The sequence below is a fragment of the Accipiter gentilis genome, chromosome 17, assembly GCF_929443795.1.
Source record: "Accipiter gentilis chromosome 17, bAccGen1.1, whole genome shotgun sequence".
Taxonomy (NCBI): domain Eukaryota; kingdom Metazoa; phylum Chordata; class Aves; order Accipitriformes; family Accipitridae; genus Astur; species Astur gentilis.
This window is the reverse complement of record NC_064896.1, coordinates 16461835-16483006: the sequence shown is the minus strand read 5'-3', so window position 1 is coordinate 16483006 and position 21172 is coordinate 16461835. Positions and strand designations below refer to the sequence as shown.

At 38.9% G+C, this 21172-nt stretch overlaps 2 protein-coding genes across 3 annotated transcripts in view; one reads left to right on the top strand and one right to left on the bottom strand.

The window, feature by feature from the left end:
• PSMA1 (proteasome 20S subunit alpha 1) overlaps positions 1 to 20542 on the bottom strand; it is a 33315-nt gene extending 12773 nt beyond the window's left edge. Inside the window, exon 1 of the mRNA XM_049819867.1 lies at positions 20497 to 20542. The gene's annotated coding sequence lies outside the window, so the exon portion shown is untranslated. The remainder of the gene's footprint in view (positions 1 to 20496) is intronic.
• Positions 19727 to 21172, top strand: part of PDE3B (phosphodiesterase 3B) — a 95559-nt gene continuing 94113 nt past the window's right edge. Inside the window, exon 1 of one of the 2 annotated variants that reach the window (XM_049819842.1) lies at positions 19727 to 21088. In XM_049819842.1, the coding sequence (XP_049675799.1) occupies positions 20033 to 21088 (1056 nt within the window). In that variant the 5' untranslated portion in view covers positions 19727 to 20032. The remainder of the gene's footprint in view (positions 21089 to 21172) is intronic. The other variant, XM_049819841.1, reaches the window with a different exon arrangement.

The window sequence follows — 21172 nt, the reverse complement described above, 5'->3', positions numbered from 1 at the left end:
AGGCATTATTAGGAAGGAGAACAAAACACGAAGCATTACTATGCCCACTGTATAAATCCATACTGCATCTGACACCATTCAGACTTGAATACTGGCTGTGATTCCTGTTTCCCATTAAAACGATGTGGCAGTACTGAAGGCACTGGGAAAAGTGGAAAGAAGATTCAAATTATGGAATAGCTTCATATAAAGAATGACAGTAAAAAGTAGAAGTCTCCAGTCTAAATAACAGATAAACAAGGAAAGGTGATGAATGCTCATCATATCACAACTGGCACAGAGACGCTGAATAGATATGATGCTTCTCTCCATCCTCCAACACTGGTATTGGGTGTCACTAAAAGCAGCAGGTTCAAGCAAAGACAAGGCGGTACTTCGTGAGACATGTCATACCTGTGCTGTGGAAACCTGTGCACCTGAACACATCGTGGTCTTTTGGTCGTGTGTTGAGACAGCAACTGGACAAATTCACAGACAAAACAACTTTTCAAGCCACCTTACAATACTGCCAATACGATGTTTGAGCTAAGTGCAGCAGTGAAAAAATAGCTAACCTAAAACACGCATATACAGTCTCAAGAGAAAGTAATGATACTATTTTGTTTTATGTTATGTTTCCAGCATAAACAGCATCTGACAGGCATTGCTCTGCAGAGATTAACACACAAGAACTAAAAGGCAAGGCCATTATGCCTCCTCTTCTGCTGATTCACTAGAGGAAGCAACATTCCACCGAGTCCCCTTTTGGGACACCACTCACGGTCAATCCACATTAACCACTGTGATGCTGTGTACTATACTCCTGTAGTTGTATGGAGTTTTTCTGTAAAAGATTGGCTCCACTGGGGTCAGTGGTAACACTCCAGGGACTGCATGTTTTGTGCTATCTAGGCACAGCAGATTGCAGAAGAAGAAGAAGAAAGAAAACTCTGTTGTGCCAGAGTAGGAGATGGACTGAATGAAGGCAGTGTCTCCATCTCCTTGGAGAAGGGGAAGGACAGGTCCCAGGGAGATCTCGGAGCCACTCCTGTCAGATGGACAAGTGGTTACTTGCAAATAGCAGCGCTGTTACTGTTGAGCAAGTAGGAATGGGCATATTACTGTAACATTCAAATACCTTTAATTTCTTTGGCTTGTATTTCATGACTCATGCAGTATAGCTTCCTGCAATAAGTAGCTGTTTATGTGTAAGAATAAAAGTATTATCAATCAATCTCCCATCTTCCTCAAATTAAAAAAGAGAAATAAATCCATTGCTTAGTATCTAGCAATTGTTGGGGAGTTTGACTGTTACTATTGGGAGAAAGAAGTGCTCAATATTAGCCTCAAGAGACTTGAAGGTACTATTTGTGCTGAAGAGGAAGGATGAAGGAAAGCTCACCAGCTAAGGAAAAGCCAGACTGCTCCTACAATAGGTGGCATAGGCAAGAACATGGGGTAACAAAAAGTGAGCTGCATTAGGTAAGTAACTCTGAAAGGTTTTATAACAATGCTATCCCTATTTAAATGAAATGGGGGACACTGTAAGAAACTAAGGACGGCAAAAGCCCGAGGCAGAAAGAATTTAAATTGTACAGTTAGCTCCCTTTTTTGTATTGTATGGTGAATGTCCATTTGATGATCACTCATCTAGGCCAACATGAGAGGGGGTAGGTACCTTCTTCTGGAACAGAGTACAAGACTCTCTTAAAAATTATAATCAGGAAAATGAACTACAGAAGAGATACCTTAGAACAGTGGTGTTCTTCCTTCCCCTCTTAAAACAAACAAACAAAACCCCCAAACACCACAAAATTGTTTTCTTGTCCACTGTAGTCCGCAACTACTGGAGGGCAGAAATGGCAATCAATCACATTTGTTTCAGAAGACCCTTCAATTTGATATGCTTTATTTACTTGGACTACATTTACACCTAATTTAGTCTCAAGTCACCATGGCTGATAATCACTTCACATTAAGTGCCTCTTGCACTTCTCAAGCCACTGATTTGTGTCTTTTGATTTTAATACCACAAACCTGGATCTTTAAAATAAAACTGGGTTTAAGTAGTGGCCCAAACACCCTTATTCCACACTGACATGCACACAAACATTTCAGCTTCGTGTACATGGGTTGGTTTCATCAAAGTAAGAGTACTTACGATTAGATTAAATTGGATATTGTCGTAATACATTCAGGACTGAACATTTTGACTAAGATTTTTTGATAATGTGAACAATCTATATTTGTCTTTAATGCAGGTAATAAATTTACTTTGTCGATGGATATTTTATAAGGTGAAAAGATTACTGAATTGTATGCATTCGTGTACAACACTGGTCGCATTTGATAACATTTTCATCAACTAGGTGAAGACTGAGGGCAAAAATTTGACAGCTGCTATAAACAGACGTACTTGGCTTTAGAATCATTTAAAGATGATCTCAGAAGTGCTCACAAGAAAAAAAATCTATTGTTTTGTATTTAGTACTCTAAATAGGGAAAAATAACTTGTCTATAAATGACGCCAAATTCCTTTCCTATTCTTTTCCAAGTTCTCAGTAGAGGTGCAGACATTTCTTTCTCTATGACAGCCTTGGCTTCATGTTGCCAAAGGCATCTTTTAACATTTTTAAACTACCGACCAATTTAAAACACTGGAATATTTTTTCATGAAAAATGTTAACTACAAAAATTTTTGAAGTCTATTCCTAATTTTTTTAAATCCATAGCTTTTGTGAACTGACATCATTTGTCCTTTTCGGGACAGGCCGTCACGGCAACGAACCTTGTTTGATCATCAAAGCTGGCTGGGAAAGATCAGGCCACGCTGAAAGCAGGCTAAAATAATCCCAGTGGACAGAGCACTGCAGAAAAGAGTCTGCCTCTTTTTGTCCTGTCTTGGAACAAACAAGGGGTACAAGGTGCGACACAGTAGAGCTGTTGTAGCATATCCTGGTCATGGAAATAGTTTATATTTCTAAGAAAACAAAAATCCGTTTAAAGAGAAAATCACATGGATATGATTGCTAGTTATTTCTCGCACCTGAAATTCATTTCTTCGTTCTGAGTGAGGAAGCGTTTCTGTATAATATACATTAATTGTACAAGAAAAATATATTTTGAGTTGTAAATCGCTTGCTAGCCTAGAAGTTATGATTTAAACAGTGTACATAGTATTGTCTGAGTCATCAAGAGATAACTGAAGAACTCTAATCATAATTTATGGCAGTATTAGGAAATATATTATTGGAGTTTTATGAAAATTTGTTAAGCTTTTTATTTCAGTGAAAAAGAATGGCAGTTATTATTTTAAGGTTCTGAGGAAAAAGATCAATTTCAGTCTGCATATAGCTGCATAAACTCTTTCAAATACATTAATTACTACTGTTGATTCATATTGTTGGAATTATTTTTGACTGAGTATACCTAAATCAAACCCAAAGCGTCATCAAACATTCAGCAGTGGATATATAAGATTTTGAGACAGATATCTATGAATGATGCACAAGTTCATGAATGAATACTGTATTGGTTATATTAGTGATGAAATTTTGAAAAATTTCTACCTATGAAAGAATTAAGTATAATTGTCAGCACAGATTGGAAATAAGAGATAGAGTGATACAGAAATAAAACCTTTGTAATCCATGAGACCACTAATGGATCCCATTTCCTTACAACAGACATTATTGTCATATTAAATTAATGGCTAGACAAAGTATTACCTTCTTAGTTATGCATTTATATTCAATAAATATTTTATAATGAGTACTTATATGTAGATCACACAATAAAATGTTCAATGTTTTTGCCACATCTATTATTGCCAAAAATTTCTGCTTGAAAAATGGAAATACATTCACATACAGAAATATATTTGCCAGGGGCTATTAAACAAAGTACTTAAAAAACCCAAAACAACAACAAAAAAACAACCCAGAAAGAGAGAAGACCCTAGGAATGACTTACTATGCCTGGCAAGACACTGAGGATTTCTGTGACACCTCTCTTTACAGGCATTTTCAAGTTCTATGGGAATGTTAAACTTATTGTAATAGTCAGTTACTATTTAGGCAACAATTCCGGTATTTGGGACCACACTTTTCAAAAAGTCACTCAGTCCATTCTTAGCATAGATTCAGTTTTTGATTAGGAGACTACAATACGGAATTAATATGCAGGAAAAAATAGTTGTTCAAGTAAGCTTTAGTCTTAAAAAGTCTTGCTGTCATCAGCCAGGTTTTTTTTACTGCTTGCCAAGCTCCTAATTTTGCTAAATGGATTTTAACAGCTTTGCTGTCATGCATATCCCTGTTTTCATAGTACAAATTTTATTTGGCACTGCTGTATTTATTGCATATATTCCTAAACTAACAACGCAAGCAGAGATCTAAGACTGTCCTGACAAATGTGAGAGAGCTTCTGGCAGCGTAATGTCCATTGTCTGCAATCGTTCTGACAGATCACTGAGGTCAGTGTATCACACATGCTTAAATTATGAACAAATTCCAATGGTGTAAGGATAATTCTAAATCCAGAGTATTTGGCGCAACCCTTGGCTTCTAAGCCTGGTCCATGGAAGGATTCAGTGATGTCCCTGAAGGGCTCTAAATTAATTCCAGACCGCCTCGATATAACCCTGCCTTGAAACTAGCTAGTCAGTATTTAAAAATCTCTGCAGTAGTTATTAGCATATCACTATAGTCAACACATCTGCACATCTGGTTTTTATTTTAAGAAGTATATATCAAATAGATTTGTGACTACAGATGTCTCATTCACAACTGATTCTGTGGCACCAAAATATCTTTAAACTGTGTTTATCACATCATTAAATGAACAGGAATAATAATTCTTCAGACAAAAGGTATTACCAAATGGAAGATTTCATACTTGGAATGGGGCGCGGCAGGGGGAAGACTAGAGAGAGCATGAAATCAGAAGACTATCTTGTATTTGTATAGACCCTTTCAACTGTGCTATAATAATTAATAAAAACAGGAAGATATTTTCCAGGTTGGAAATTGAATATGTACCTCAGGATTTTGAAAAGTGACCAGTGATAGAAGCTGTCAATTTTTTGTTATGCAACTTGAAATGCATTAAGGCAATACAATTACCAGAAAGCCCTGGGTACCTCCTTGTTTCATAGCGAGCAGCAAATATGAATGGATTTGTATTTTTTTTTAAGATTGTGCAAAATCACGTAGGTGAAAGTTACACAATAAGCTACTCTCAAACTGAATGCTCCTTTTATTAAATTCTGTATTCTCACTATTAACTTTATACAATAGTCAGCACACATTATTTAGATGAGTTTCGGACAAAAATAGTCTTCTTGCCACTAAAGCAAAACATGAAGTTAATTTGTTCAGTATCTTATGCAAAACCCACTTACACAATGTAATTTGACATATGCCCTGATACTGTTTCCTTATCAATAATTACCAGTCTTCACCCAGGTATATGGCTTGCCCTTTTATAATGTAGCTTTCTACTGAAGTGATATCAATATGTATTTCTAATGCAAATCAGACTCATTAAACATTTCTTCAGAGTATATTCAACCTGAGTTTTAAAATCGAGTTTCTGAGTTACAATCTTCACATCATCATCAATGATTTTTTCACTGAGTTCAGTATAGCCACAGTGTTACTTAGATCTTGAACATGTAGTTGGTACTGTCAAATTTAAATCAAATTAAGATAGTGTATAAAATATAGTTTATTTATGCTTTTATTGAAAATTGGTGGGTATGTGTGTATATCTCCAAATTTCATATCATACCATTTGCCTTGCAAATTTAAAGGACTAATCTAGATACTAGGTGTCAGCCTGCAGCAACATACTTGTGAATGGTATTCTCTGATTAGCCACAGAGAAGGAAAGAAATTATAAAATGTAAAGGGAAATGACAGAGCAACAGCTTTATTATGCACATTTGTATTTTTACAAAATGTTTTAATAATACAGCATTGTGCAACTGTAGCATACAAGTAAAATGACAGCACTACTTCATTGCTTATGAGTGGTTTACCTCTCCTTCAAGAGACTTTTGAGCAGTGGTATCAAATTGGCCAACTCTCTGGTTTCCAGCCAGGGCTGAACTCATTATACAATCACTTCTACAAAGTGAAGTGAGCGTGAATTTCACAGAATGTTTCTCAGCTCGGGAGATGTCATTTCTTAAGTTGTACTGCTGCACATATTCATATCACCGTTTTAAGCTCTTTTTTTTAAATAGTTGGTAACAGTTTTAATATGTATCTATCTTTGCATGTGATCTTCTTCCATACTTTTTTCTTTCTTAATGCATACCTCTTTCCAAGATTAGTGTAAGATATGAAGGACCTGTGATGAACATTCACAAGCACTTCAAAGCTCAAGTACCATTTCTGACCACTCAAAAAGTGTTCATAAACAGAGGAAACAACTATGATATTCAGATCCTACTTGAAAACTAGTACATAAAGGAGAAGAAAATATTAACAAACCCTTCAAGATACAATTACTATAGTATCAACAAAAACAAAGAAGCCACCAGCCTGGTAGTGCAGTGCTGGAACAGCTGTCAAATAGATTGAGCTGATAGAGGAACCCAGTGCCATCCAGGAAATAGAGCAGAATTCCAAGTGAGTCCAAGGAAAGGAAAATTTCTGTGTATCACATAGCAAATTAAGTCTACTTGGCCAAATAAATTCATTATTTATCTATTAATAAGGGTATTTTTCTGAAAGGAAAAAAATTATCTAGGCATTTAAAAAAAAAGGACTTCAGGAATGAAGTTGAACAGAGAAGTTCAACAGAAAAGTTGAAATGATGTCAGATCTGCCTTCTGTTCATCTTTAGCTATCAGAATGATCATCATTATCCTATTTATCTTTCAAAACAACTCTGAAGGTTAGAAAACACATGCATGGTTGACATGCATGCATCTGTCTCCTTTAACAGTTGATTACAAAAGGGTCTGGAAGACACTCTGGAGTAAAAAGGATGGCATTTCCTATTCAGGTCCATGGGAAGAATAGGTCTTTGTTAACCACATTCTTGTAGAAGAGTCTCCAAAACATTGTCATGGACCTTCTGCTTGTGATATGGATGCTTGAAATGACCTAATCTGTTTTCCAGCTCATTCAAGAACCTAGGCAGATTGCTAGCAGAAACATCTGATACCTGATATACTATACTTCTGGGGACAACAGCATACCTCCTTCCGATCTCAAGTCACCCAAGGACAACTTCTAGCCAAGAAAGCAAGCATCTGTTACAAAGACCTGGAAGAATGGGTAATTACAAGAACATTCTAATAGTAAAGTTGCTCAGACTCAGCAACAAAAAGTCAATACTTCAAAAAAGGGGGCAAACTTCACTAAACAACCAGCACAAGAGTAATCTATTTCCTACCACTTCTGCTTGCTTCTGGTACGATGTTCCAGCTCACACCCCTTATGGTCTGTAACGCTCCTTTGGAATGGATGCTAAAGAATCTCTTTCTTTATAATTGTTTTATTCTCCCAGGAAACACAGAAGCCAAGAAAATTGCCTAAGAAATAAGGAGGAGGTGAAAGCACAGACTTCTGTCCCTGCTGCGTCAAGTGAGGCTTGCTGGATTGTTCTAGATGACATATGACCCTCAATAATTGGAGTGTCAAACTTCTGGCAAAAATCTTCGGGCAGTAATCTGATAAAGGTCACCAGATGGCCAAAGAACTTGTGGATATAGTTTGAGAAGCACACAAGGTAGTTCCAAATATGGAATTGAAGTGAGGCTGAAGAGTCCACTCTTCTATGGACCACAAGTAACTCAAGAGTTCTTTGAAAAGTAGCCTTGGAAAGCACTTCTGAAGCACCAAGTGAGGTCAAGATCTAGACCACAGTGAGATCTTTTCCTTAAGACCATGAGAATATGACAATAGCCTGCTTTCTGGAAAACAGGTAAGGTGATGCTGCAGGTCTGACAAGCTTCTCCAATTGCCACAATGGTCATGGAGCTGACCCAGTACTAAGGTCTTGCTTGGGAATCAGAGGGTCCCATGTATGGCGTTTTGTCTTTGGAGTACAGCTCTTTCCCATCCTGCCTAAAACACGGTGTTCCAAAGCAATTCTCGAGTTGTGTTGAAGGGATAATAAGCTATTTTGATGCTACTTGGTTCTGAAGAACCCACAAACCTAATTAACAAATACTCCTGAAGCTAGTGCTAATGATCTTAGTGGGCAAAAAGACAAAGTTGCCCAGGAATATGGGCTATCAAAGCAATGGGAATGATTACCTGAGATTAAGAAACAATTACCAAGATCAATGCACCTCTCAAAACCCCAAAGCAGAACCTAAACAAAGTAGAATAAAAATACCAGCAGCAGCTAAAACTCTCTTAGCTGTAAAAATACTGAAAAAGTTTCAAAGTTGGGAGTCAGCTTTCCACACACCACAGGAACTGTATCAAATGAGGAATCATTTTGATTCAGTAGACATTTAAGAGCAACTGAGTAGAAAGAGGGTTGTGCTTATCATCACACTGACATTATGCAGGAGGTTGATACTTGTGCATGCTCCTCCTGCTATCAGTAAGATTATCTGACCTATAGCGCTAGGTACAGATATTTTCTCAGTGTGAACGTAAACACAGGTCAGCTGATAAAGAGAATATTGAATCCTTGCCTAATTCAAACAAAGTATGTTTAGCTTACTATTAATCATCAAGGAAGCTCTTTAAGAAAGCTAGCCCTTAGAGAGTCCTGTAGCCTGTCTATATGGAAAAAAAGGAGGGGGAAAGTGGTGGAAAAGAAAAAAGAAGGGGAGAAAAGGGGAAAAAAAAGGTGGGGAAGGAGGAAAAACAGATGACAGATCTCTTATCGGAATAAACAGCTTTCAACTCTTGGAACATACTGTTTGCATTCCGTGTCTAAAAAATTTACATTTGCATTTGTGACCTATGTTCAGTGATTAAGTAATTAACAATACATGGAAAGTACCTGATTCTATTGGCTAAGTCTCATGCAAGTTAAATTTCTGCAAGTCATTTTGTCATTTAAGACAAACTTTCCAAGTAACTGGGAAAGCACAGCCTGACTTCACAAACATCTTATAAAATGTCACGTCCATTTATCAAAATATTTTAAATATGTTTCAGATTAACACAAACAGAAAACAATTATGCTTGTGCATACTGCTCTGGCAACTGGAATCTTATTACCTTACATATAGGAAAATAAACTATTATATACTCATTTTGTTTATGTCCCAAGTCAATATATTTCTATATCTGCTATAAAAACAAAGGCTTTTGGCTAGACCTCTCAGAAGCATGATCCTGTTTATAGATCATTATTGCCTAAAGCCTCACTATAAAAAAATATATACTAAAGCAGCATTCCTGCTATCCTCTCAAAGGCTTTTTTATTTTGCTGGGCAGTGTACAGGATCGTGCCTCTCAACTCAAAACCTGACAATTCCTTAGTTATTTTAATTTAATGCCAGATAAATATATTTTACAGCAATCTATTGTTTTTCTATTCAGAAATATGTTAATTGCACCATTAGATTTGGTACAGACCTATTTGTTTAGGAGACCTGGCTGGGGAGGTAACTAAATAGGACACATCCCAGGATTTCAGTTAACACCACAACTGCCCCATGTACATTTTAACAATTCCTAAACTACAAAGTATATAAATTGAGTCTGGAAAATGGTTATCTTTTTTTCTGTAACATATCAGAAAGCATTGAAAGTTTAACTAAACATTTCCTTAAAACTGGAATGCTGTTTTCCTTCTTCCCTCCACCCCTTTCAGAACTTTCATGAAAAATGCATCAATTATGGGAAAAGGACGTGTCAATAAATAAAAGCAAAACTAAATTTGTCTGTAAAGGATAGATTCCTCACTTTCAGCATTAAAGAAAGCAAACATGCCAAGTAGGTAATATTTTAACAAATAGGGCTATTTAAGAAACTTCACAGTAAGTAATCAAGGCCCAAACTGAAGAACATAAAATCTTGTTTAAATCCAGCCTTTAATAATACTACCTAACATCTGATGTTCACTTTTTAATATAAAAGTGCCTCAGAACTAACAGCAGCAATTTGAATACATGATATAAGCAACTTCAGTTAAAGTATGTCACTCAGCTTCTTTGGTATTTGGCTAAAGCCCTGGTACATAGCTTTTTTGTAATTTTTATATATCAGATAATGAAAGCAGTGTGTAGTGTTTTAAATCCCAAAGGTTGCATGCATCTAGGAGACCTACATTTAGGAAACTACTACATTGCAATAAGCCTTATAATAATCATGTATTAAAAAAAAAAAGTGGCCAGGAATCACAAACTTTCAAACCATTATCAAGCACACATTTGTACTAAGCAGTAATTATTATGAATTTTAGAGTCTTTGTAATTAGCAGTCACAGCGAAACAGATTATAAATCAGCAAATTTTACAAATCAGCAAGTATGTAAACAATAATAAAGGGTAATATAGGTACATGTTCATTTCTTTTACTAATTGTACTGTTTGTTCACTATGCTTTTTTCTCTAGCAATGTATTCACATCTAATAAACATTCTAATTCTAGTAAAGAAGACATTTTGAATATAGCAATACAAGTAATCAAGTAGACAGCACTGCAGTTTGTTGTAGATCAGCGCTAGTAAATACTGTATTAGTGAATTCTATTATGTGATACCTACTCCTCTTGAAAAAAAAATTATTTGAATGCTAAGTAAATAAAAAGCTCTGTAACTCAGTTCATGGTCAAAGTTATGCTAATAGTTATAACAAAGTAAGATACATGCGTTTCATGTAACTTGCAACTGATACAACATTTTTTCCAAATGTAATTAAAATTCCATCAAGGTTGAACTAGACAGATTTTTAGCTCTCAAAAAACCCTCAAGATTTTTTTCCATGCTTCCATGAACTCTTACATAATTTAAACAATCACAACAGGAGCCATTATGGAATGGTATAGATGATATTGCAAGTACATGATCAATAAGAGATCAGTTAATGATGTAAACTTAGACATAGTTCTTCACTGATACAGTATTTGAGTTCGTTATATTAAGCATCAGTCATTGCTACCCAGTTATTACTAACTGAGCATAAATGCAAAGGTATCATAATATAAACTTCTGGGTTTCATTAATCAGCTCTGGTAAAACCTATTTCTGTGTCCAGTTCACTCTCTTTCAAGGTCCTTTCCTCTCAGGTTGTTGTTAATTCAAACACAAAAACTCTAAAGCAAAGAAAGAACCCTTCTAAATGTGTTGCTTTTGTTATTGCGGGTCAATTACTATTCTTTCATTGCAAGAAAGATCCAACAGGTGCAACTGGCTGATTCTTTCTACATCATTACTTTGTACCCCAGTGTGCTGGATACATTTTAGCTCTAAATAAGCACATAAAATTTAATCAACTTAAGTTAACACACTCGCATTATCTAGATTCAGAATTTGTAAAATTTCCATAGCATTTTTGCTTATGTAGTCAATTCAGATATGCTATTAACAATAGGGGAGAAAGGCTTTTTATGATGGACTAGTTTTTCCTGCTTGGGTAACACCCTCCCCGCCCCCCCCCCCCGAGATTAGCAGTATTTTCTAAAAGATCCTATTTATTCTTACTCATAAAGAATATCACCTGACAAAAAAGAACATCTTGGAAATATTTAAATACATTTTCACATCCAACTGTTCTTCCTCCTCTTAGTTTAACATCATGCCTAAAGGTAGTAAGTGCTAGTTTTGAGCACAAAAACAGCCGAGTTAAATGATCAAGCCACTTACCTGTTACTTGATCTTGTGAAACTGCTGTCTGCTTTACCTACATTTGTTTGCCTTTGATAACTAAATACAATCCCTCTATGTTTGTAAATAATCATGACATATCATTATACCATACAGAGGAGACAAAACCAGCAACCCACCAGAGTTACAAAAACATTTCAAGTCTTTAGTTAGTGTGCAGTTTCTGATGTGGTAAATTCAGACTTTGAGTTGTCTTAAGCCCAAAGCATGCAATGGGTACCACTTGCAATAAACTGCGAATGGTGAAAGGGAGCGGGACCTTCGACTAAGATGCTAAGAGCAGGCTGAAAAACTACTGCAATTATATGCAGTATTGATTATGAAAGCTAAACAGTCCTATTGCATTATATGAGGAAGAAAAGCAACTTTTAGCTAAATAAGTAGACTTAAATAGGAAAGATTACCGAGACAAGTTGTTTGAAATTGGAACACTTTCACTGCATGACTTCCTGGACAACACAGAAGGCTCCTGTTATGTATGATGAACAACTTGGTCTTAACAATTAATAAAAATAAAATTAACTTAAGAAATGTTGGTGCCATGCTTAGGTTTCAGAGGACAGACATAAACCACATAAATTTATCATTTTAAAACTAGACAATTTCTGTCTCCTACCACAATTTATTCCTGTCTGCTTTTTTACTCAGATGAATTCCTTCTGTGGTTAGAATGACAAAATACTTCCACATTAATGAACTAATTAGCTTAATTGCATAATTCTGCTATTTTTTTAATCTCCTGTTGAATCTCCAGAAGAAATAGTTACTAAGTCACAATTACAGTATTCTGTTACATTTCTCCTTTTGTAGTGGGGCAGGGAGTGGAGGGGAAGTTACATTTATATGTTTTGTTTTGGAGATTTGCTTAACATAGACTGTCTTATTAGACCATCATTACTCTGAATGCTAAAACCAAGTTAATCTCCAAACATTTTAGAAGTCAAGATAATGATATATATTAGTTTATAATAATCTTTGAATGCTTAATATTCCAGATAATTTTCTTTTACTCAAGAGGTAAGATATTGTACATATTTCCACATATTTTCTGTCAAAGCACTATTATTCAGACATCTGCAGCCTGATACTTCAAGTCAAAGGTTTCAGTTTTCTTTAATTATTAACAAAACAAATAGTGAGTATGTTAATACTATTTTCTTCTAGGTCCAAGCTTTTACAATACTTACCATAAGAAAGCATTAAGTGTGATGAACTTCTGAATACATTAAGGCCTATAAGGGTTTCATAGACATAACTGAATGAAATAATACAACCAAAGATCGAGATTATACTCAGGTTGAGGTTATACTCAAATTGAGATTTACTCAAGCATGTGACTTGAGACTATACTCAAGCATGTGCTGAAACACAGGCCAGACCCTGAAGAGGTATAACTCAGCACAATTTCTTTACTGGGTTGTTTTATGCCTGCTGACAATATAATGTAATTTTAGCAATTTAACAGAATTTAAATGAATGTTAATTAACAAGGACCTGTCTTAATGATTTAGGGTCAGTAAAATGGGTATCCGAAAGACATGGAAATGAAACTGACTGAATGATTCAGCTCACTTTTTTTTTCCTTCCCCCTCTCCCTCCCAATAAATCACCTGACTTGGACTGATTTTCATCTTTTTCAGAATATATTTATGCATCTGATACTCGTATGTTAAGTCAGACTTCTCTGAAAAACCAAACCAGCTCCCTAGTTAGATTTAATCTTTAGCACCATTAATAAGCAGAGTCCATAAAATGCCTCTATTTCAATTCAAGACAGAAATTTCAATTAGCAAATTAAGGACTGAATTGCCATCAAAATATTAGCATGTATTCTTAAGTTTAATGCTATTTCACTGAAGGTGTAGATTTTATAATAAAACATGATTCAGCATAAAGCAAACTTTTTACAGAGAGATGCTACATATGAAGAAAGTCACCTATTTTCTGTTTTATTATTAATCTTCAGTTTTGCTTACACCATAGGATAACAAATTGTACTTGAATAATCAGCTTTGAAAAAGTGAAATCTGGGAAAAATTTCACATTTGACAAATTCCTGCATTTTTATTGTAAAAAAATTAAACTATCCCACTATTCTCCAAATAAGCTCATGTAAAAAAATCAGTACCATATATAATTACACAGTTCTCTAATAACTTAAAGCCAGAATTCTGACAGCTATTTGTGGAACTTGATAGCCCATTATCTTTACTTTTATTAGAAATAAGCATCTAAATTCATGGTACCTTGGGGAAAAAATTCATCCAAAGACATCCTCATTCATTTAAATGGGAAATTTCTGAATGACTTCTCAAATACTTTTTTAAAATTTATACATTATATATTGCATAAAAATGATATTTTTAAAAGTTATGCAATTCTATTAAAACTTTCCATAAAGCTAATATGAAGTGTTAGGCTATTAATGTTATTTGAAGGAATACGCAGAGTATACATGGCCTGGCTATTGAAATCACATCAGCATCAATAGATTCTGCTTGTAAAACATGAAAAATCATTGTCTATTGGCAATTTCACCTTTAAAGTGAGTTAGGGTACGATCAAAATACATTTCAGCTGTAGAGGTGCACATCATTACATGCTTATCTGGAGATGCACATGTTGGTCCATTCCAGAAGAGTCCAAGTTTGTTCAGATGAGGAGGCCAATTGCTTAGATTAAAAAAATACAGTAGTAGAAGCATCTGGATACAGTACCAGAAGCCAGTATGCTGATGATTCTTTTCATAAAAACAAAAATATGGGCACCAGAAAAAACTTGAGAGACCAGATAAAGATCTGCGTCCTTCCAGTTTCTAAAGAGTTAGTGTTTAATTAGGTTGATACAATATTTCTGCTACTGATTGTTCGTCAAAGTTTGTTGCTGCTGAGCTACAGCTTGCATCATTGCACCAATACTTTCCTTCGCCAGAAATGGGAAAGCTCATCTAACAATGGCGTATCATAGCAGCTCCATCTTTCTAGTGCTATTGCCTACACTTTTTAAACTGACAAGTGCTATATCCACTAGAGACATCTTACCATTCAAGGAACAACTTTTTTCCACTACTCCCTTCCAGTTTTCCTTGCCATGTGCCTGTTTTTGACAAATTAAACTAAAAGATGTAACTTGTAGTAACTTGATTTTTGCTGCCACATGAAGACAAAAATGTTGCGACTTACCTTTGAAACAGACTGTTTTGCTTAATGTGGAATGCAACTCGACCCGATCTCTCTTTCCCACCCTTAGACATGACAAATACGTTAACACCACCTTATTGCAAGTATACTGACATCATGCATAGTGAACAGGCTTGCACAAGAAGCTTCTTTTACCTGCATTTTTTAATTCCCTTAGTAACTACATCTCAGTGTCCTTCAGTCGCTTGTTTCCATTATGTCTGGTTGCCTGTGAACCACCACAGATGTCTCTAGGCTTTTAGCGCTGAACACATACAAACATCTTAGCAGTTGATATCATAGCCTGCTTTTAAAGGATAGCACATTACACACAGATAAATATGAGATCATCCAAGCAGCTCTAGTTGCTAGCTGCAGCACATGTTTCTACAGTTTAGCAAACAGAGCAGCCATAGTGTTTGCTACAATATAAACCTAGAAAGATAACACATAATGCTGGTGTTTCTCCAAACATTCATTTAAGTTTGGTTAAGACTTTTGATTTCCCTAAGTGAACCATACTTGTATGGGTTTTCTGGAGGTGTAATATTTCCTTTGTTTTTTAGATTGTTGGGTTTTTTTTGCTAACTGATTATAGCTGTAATAATGCCATTTCTTTATTCAAGCATCTGATGTAAAATTCATAACAAAGTTGACGTACACACAGACAGTTACTGCCTGCATCATCTTAACTGTCTTTATATTAATTTGCAAATTAATTTCTCAAACTGTAATATTCAAAGAAAAAATAATCCAAAACATGGTATTCAGACATCAGCTTCCTCATAGATATGAATGAAAGAAAAGCAGCAAATGCAAGAACTTACTAACTCAGAGCTCCAATATGGTAAGTCCTCTATTTCCACCTTTTTTTTTTTTTTTTTTCCCACATACGCTCTACACTACACCAGTATTCACGTAGTAGAATATTGTTCCCTGGACAAGGCATCAATTTACCCATTCTTCAATCATACACAAGAATTTCTATGCAAATGATCCCAGATTATGATTAGAAAGCCAAGCTATTTAAAACTACGTAGCTGGTTTAATTTTATTTTGTTTTCAATTTCAAAGCATACTTTGTTTAAAGAACTTGATTAAATCTAAGTCCATTATTGAAAATGAATCTCAAATAGAACAAATGCATTTTGGCCAAGATAAAGTTCAGTCCTCAAGAAAGCCATCAACCATATCCAAGGCAATTTTGTCATAGAAATACACAAAAAGGAGAATCTAGAAAGCACTGATGTGTCTCATAATTCCCTGAAATATTGCCCTGTGAAAGTTTCAAAGTTAGGCACCATATTGTTAATCTCTTTCCCCACGTAAAAAGGGCAAGGATTACAGTCAGAGCACAATTACATACAATAATAAATAGATCTAATTATTATTACTTTGATGAATGTAGAATGGAAGGCTTGAAGAGAAACTTTAAAGAGGACTTCCTAGAATTTGATTAACCTTTCTGTGCTGATACATGAGAAAGCACAAAATGGTTTTCTGAAGTGGAGAGCTGGCCAACTGTGTTCAAAGTTACTAAACAGATGCAAAAGTTGTCCACGTGGTGAGAAACTGATCAGAATCGCAGGACTAAATTAGGAAGGAATAATCAAATGTTTGTATTTGACGTGTGTGAAGAACAGGAGACAACAAAGGTACTTTGAGGTGAAAACCACAGCAATTTTGAAGAGAGCTGAGCCCTCCCTGTGCATACCAAGATTACAGGGCACACAACAGGCAAGGCACTGACAATAAATAAATAAATAAATAAATTGGGCAGTGCAAACAGAAGGGAATGATCAAAACTTAGAAATATTGAAGTGGATGTGGTAAGATCTAGACATGTTCTGGATGTGTGGGTCAAAGGAGGGAAACAGGCTAAAGAAGATGCCAAGATTACAGCCTTGAGTGAAGAAAGTCATGGTTATATTCTCTGCTCTGTCTAGTTATTCTGTTTTGGAACAGAGGACAGACAATGAAAACAGTAACTCAGCACTTTGAAATATTATAGCCAATTTACCAAATAGCAACTGAAGACATCTGTTTGTACGTTGAGACTATAGTATCAATAGCCACAGTTACATAGGGGCAGGTATTCTATCATATGGTACCTTAAGAACGAACCAAAATCACTAAACTACCTATGTTGTTAGTGAAACCGAAAGATGACAACAAAAATACATTACCCTGAAATTAACTTATTCACTCCAATTTAAATGAAACACTTTATATTTTTCTGTATTTGTTTAAGGATTCATAAATTAAAAGATATTTCTTCATTTAAAAATTATTCTATCACAAGGAGAAATTCAGTTAACGCTCTTCTAATTTATGATAGATGCTAAACTACTCAAACCAAGTTTTTCTTATTCTGAAATTGTTCATGATTAGATTGTAATCTCCTCAGGACAGGGGCCTGGAACATGCCAGGAAGAGTACTGTTAGGCAACAGAGATGCTACTAGAAAACAACTATATTCCCATTACATTTTGGAATGAATTGTGTATACATTTCTTCAGGGTGTTTTTGCACAGACATCCCACTGAAATAGTAGCTAATTAATTCATTATAAATAATCTGAAAACAAAAAAATAGTAAGGTGGCGAAGTATGCTGTTGATACTGAGTTACTGATGGTAGTAAAAATAGAGCTGGCTGAGGGAATCTGCAAATAGCCGCGCAACCCTGATTGCATAGGCAGGTGAAATTTAATGTAGATAACCATAATAAACACAGAAAAAAATCCTATCCTTACCTATAAAACTATTTAGTGGATGTAGATGTTAACAATCAGAAAATAGACCCCTTCCGGTAGTACACTGCAGATGCCAAAAGCCTATGTGGACTTAAAAAAAAAAAATAATGATTGGGCAAATTTGTGGAATAGAAACCTACTGAGAACTGTTAAAAATAAGACACCACTTCTGATTCAGAAAGTGCTAAAGCCACAGATGGTTGCATTTGGGGTATTAAGGTATCATACGATGTCTTATCTCTGCACTCTTCCTTAAGCACTTCCTAGTGTCTGCTGCTACAGACATATGTACTCAAATATGATGTTTAAATGAAGACTACACTATTTATTTCTGGAATGTGTTTATTTCCTAGCTAAATTCAAGGGAATCAAAAAATAAAGGATATGCATAATAGCTAGCTACATCTCAGCCTTGAAAACATTTACACATACACTTGATTGTGGTCCAATCGGTATCATTAACATGCAAATAGATGTAAGAATACAATCCCCAGAAGAACTTCACGTTTTCTCATTTGAAAACTTTTAAACACAGATTCTGTACCATCATATTGGTACTAAGTGTACCAAGTCAGGACAGAACTTTTTTCATTCTGGGGAAAGAGTGTAGGAGTATTTCTAACAGAGGAAGGCGTACTAGAGTATTAAAAGTTCCATCAATTTGATCTGCCTTTTGAAAAATCGTTACTTATTTCCATTTTCTGACGTACAGAAGTCACTCTGTTTGTCACTGCACATTGTACTTTCTGTCAGTAATCATGCTGGATGATTTCTGCATATTGTCAACTTCTAGGCCCGTATCCTGCAACAGCACTTCCTGCTACACCACAGCTTCCCCAAAGCAACTGCTTCTCGGGTGCTATTCAAATGCAGCAAATCACAAGCAAGGGCACCAAGTCATCTCAAGAATTCCTTGTTTCAATAAGCAAGCAAAAAGCGCAATCAGCGACTTACCTGATTTGATTTCTAAACCGATTTAAACAAGCAGTACAGTATTACGCAGAAACACGGCTCAGAGGACATTTACTTAAGTAACGAGGTAACGATGCACAGTTATAATTCCAAAAGTGCTAAGCAGCTACTCTTCCAGAAACAAACAAACAAACGGGACGAATGAGCAAAGGCACTACTCAAAATCCCATCAGCTGCCTATTTGCACTTGCAGCACTCTGAACACTTCTTAACGGTCTGGTCCAAAATGATTATTTTGATCCATTCCAAAGGGATTAGCCGTGCAAATAATCAAACCCGGTCGAGCAACGTGGTCTAATCTTTAACTTAGTTTAAGAAAGACTGGGGAAAAAAAAAGTGTAGGAAATTACTCTAATCCATACTTACTTTTCAGGTGTTAAAAAAAAAGAGGGATAGTCCTTACAGGGAGAATACTTCGATACTCTGTGCGTGCTGTAAAGCCGGTCCCAGCAACTCCCCCGTGGTATCTCGAAACAAAAAGACAAGATAAAGCAGAAAGTTAAACCAGCTCAGCTGCTTCTGCCCCTCGACCGCTTGACCAGACGTCCCGTCCCGAGGCCGCCTGGGCCGGCAGGGCCCCGGCCCGCTCCCCACACGCTCCCCCGTGGGGGCGGCCGGCCGCCGCGCGGGAGATACACCGGATTTTTCTTTTTTTTTTTTTTTTTTTAAAAGATCTGTCTAACACACGCGGAGAGCGCGGTTCCCCGGGGCCCGGGCGCCGCGGGAGTCCTCGGCTGGCTGCGGCGGGAGCCCGGAGCCGCAGCCGCAGCCGCAGCCGCAGCCCCTCCTGTCACCTCTGGGCCGGCGGCCGCCGGGCACGGGACGGCGGGAAGGAGCCGGCGGCTCGCGCCGGGCGTGGAGCGCGAGCGCGCCTCCCCCGCCCCCGCTACCGTGCGGCCGTTAGCGCGTGGCAGTTAGCGCGCCACCGCTCCCGGGGCGCGTGCCGCCGCAGGGGCTTCCGCGCGCGCCGTGTGCAGCGGCGTGAGGGAAGCCGGGCGGGCCGCCGGGCGGGGGCTGTTCCTCGCCTCGCTCCCACCCCCGCCGGGGCTTCGCCGGCGGCCGCCGCTGCTGCCGGCGAGCGCTGGGAGGCGACGGCGAGTCCCTGCCGCCGGATCCGTTCGGGGAAAGCGAGCGAGCGAACGAGCTGAGCGAGACTTTTACCTTTTCTCTCTTTTCCCGTCTTTACCCACCATGCTGCGGACGCCGCTGCCCGCGGAGGAGAAGCGGCGGCTCAGCCCGGCGCCCTTCTCCTGAGGAGATGAGGGAGACGCGGCCGGGCCGGAGCTAGCGCGACCCGCGCCTCTCCCCCGTCCTCCCCCTTTCCCGCGTCCCCGACCACCATGAGGGAAGAGAGAGAAGCCGCCGCCGCCGCCGCCGCCGCCGCGGCCGCCTCCCACCACGGACCCAGCAAAGCCCCGCAGCACTGCCAGCAGCCGGACGGCGGCGGGGCGGCTGCCCCCCTGGCGCTCCTCGGCGGCGGCGGCGGCGGCAGCAACCCGGAGAGCCTGCGGAACGGCTACGTGAAGAGCTGCGCGACCCCCCTGAGGCAGGACCCCCCGAAGAGCTTCCTCTCTCTGCTGCTGTTCCCTGCCGCCGCCGCCGCCGCCTCCTCCCGGGCTCTGCTCAGCCTGGGCGCCCTGGCCGCCCTTGTCCTCTCGCTCCTGGCCTTTCACGGCCGGGGCAGCGCCGGGGGCCAGCAGGACGGGAGCAGCTGGCGCAGCCCCCGGCCGTTGCACGCCTTGCTGTGCCTGTCCCGCTGCCTCAGCCCCCTCTTCAGCATCGCCTGTGCCTTCTTTTTCCTCACCTGCTACTTGGCCCGCGGCAGGCGCGGAGAGCACGGCGGCGGCACGACCCGCTGGTGGCTGCTGGCGCTTCCCGTGTGCTGCTACTCGGGGGACTTCGTGGCGCTGCAGTGGCTGCTGCCCGCGGAGGGGCACGGAGAGGAGCCCCAGCCCCCCGCCGAGCCGCAGATGGTCCTGGGCAGGCTCCTGACGGTGCTGGGCTCGGTGGCAGCGCTGACCCTGCTGCAGAGCTCCCTGAAGTTGCGCCGGAGCCTCCTCGTCTTGGTCTTCTCCAGCCTGGCGTGGCTGGTGTCGCTCACCAGCCTTCACTCGCTCCCCCCAGCCCTCAGACCGCTGCTGGCCGGCTCGGTCGGGGTGGCAGGCTGCCTGCTGGCACTCTGTGGCGGGGAGCACGGCATCTTCTCGGCTCAGAGCCGAGGAGCGCACCACCAGCATCATCACCACCCACGGCTCCCCAGCGTGGAGGAAAAAGTGCCTGTGATCAGACCCAGGAGGAGATCTAGCTGCGTATCCTTAGGGGAGACTTCGGCCAGCTACTATGGCAGCTGCAAAATGTTTAGGAGACCCTCGTTGCCTTGCATTTCCAGAGAGCAGGTAGGTTTCTCCGAAACTGGAGGGAGAAACTTTGAGGAATGAGCGCCACTTGCTTTTCCTAACTGCTGCATATGTCTGTGCGGG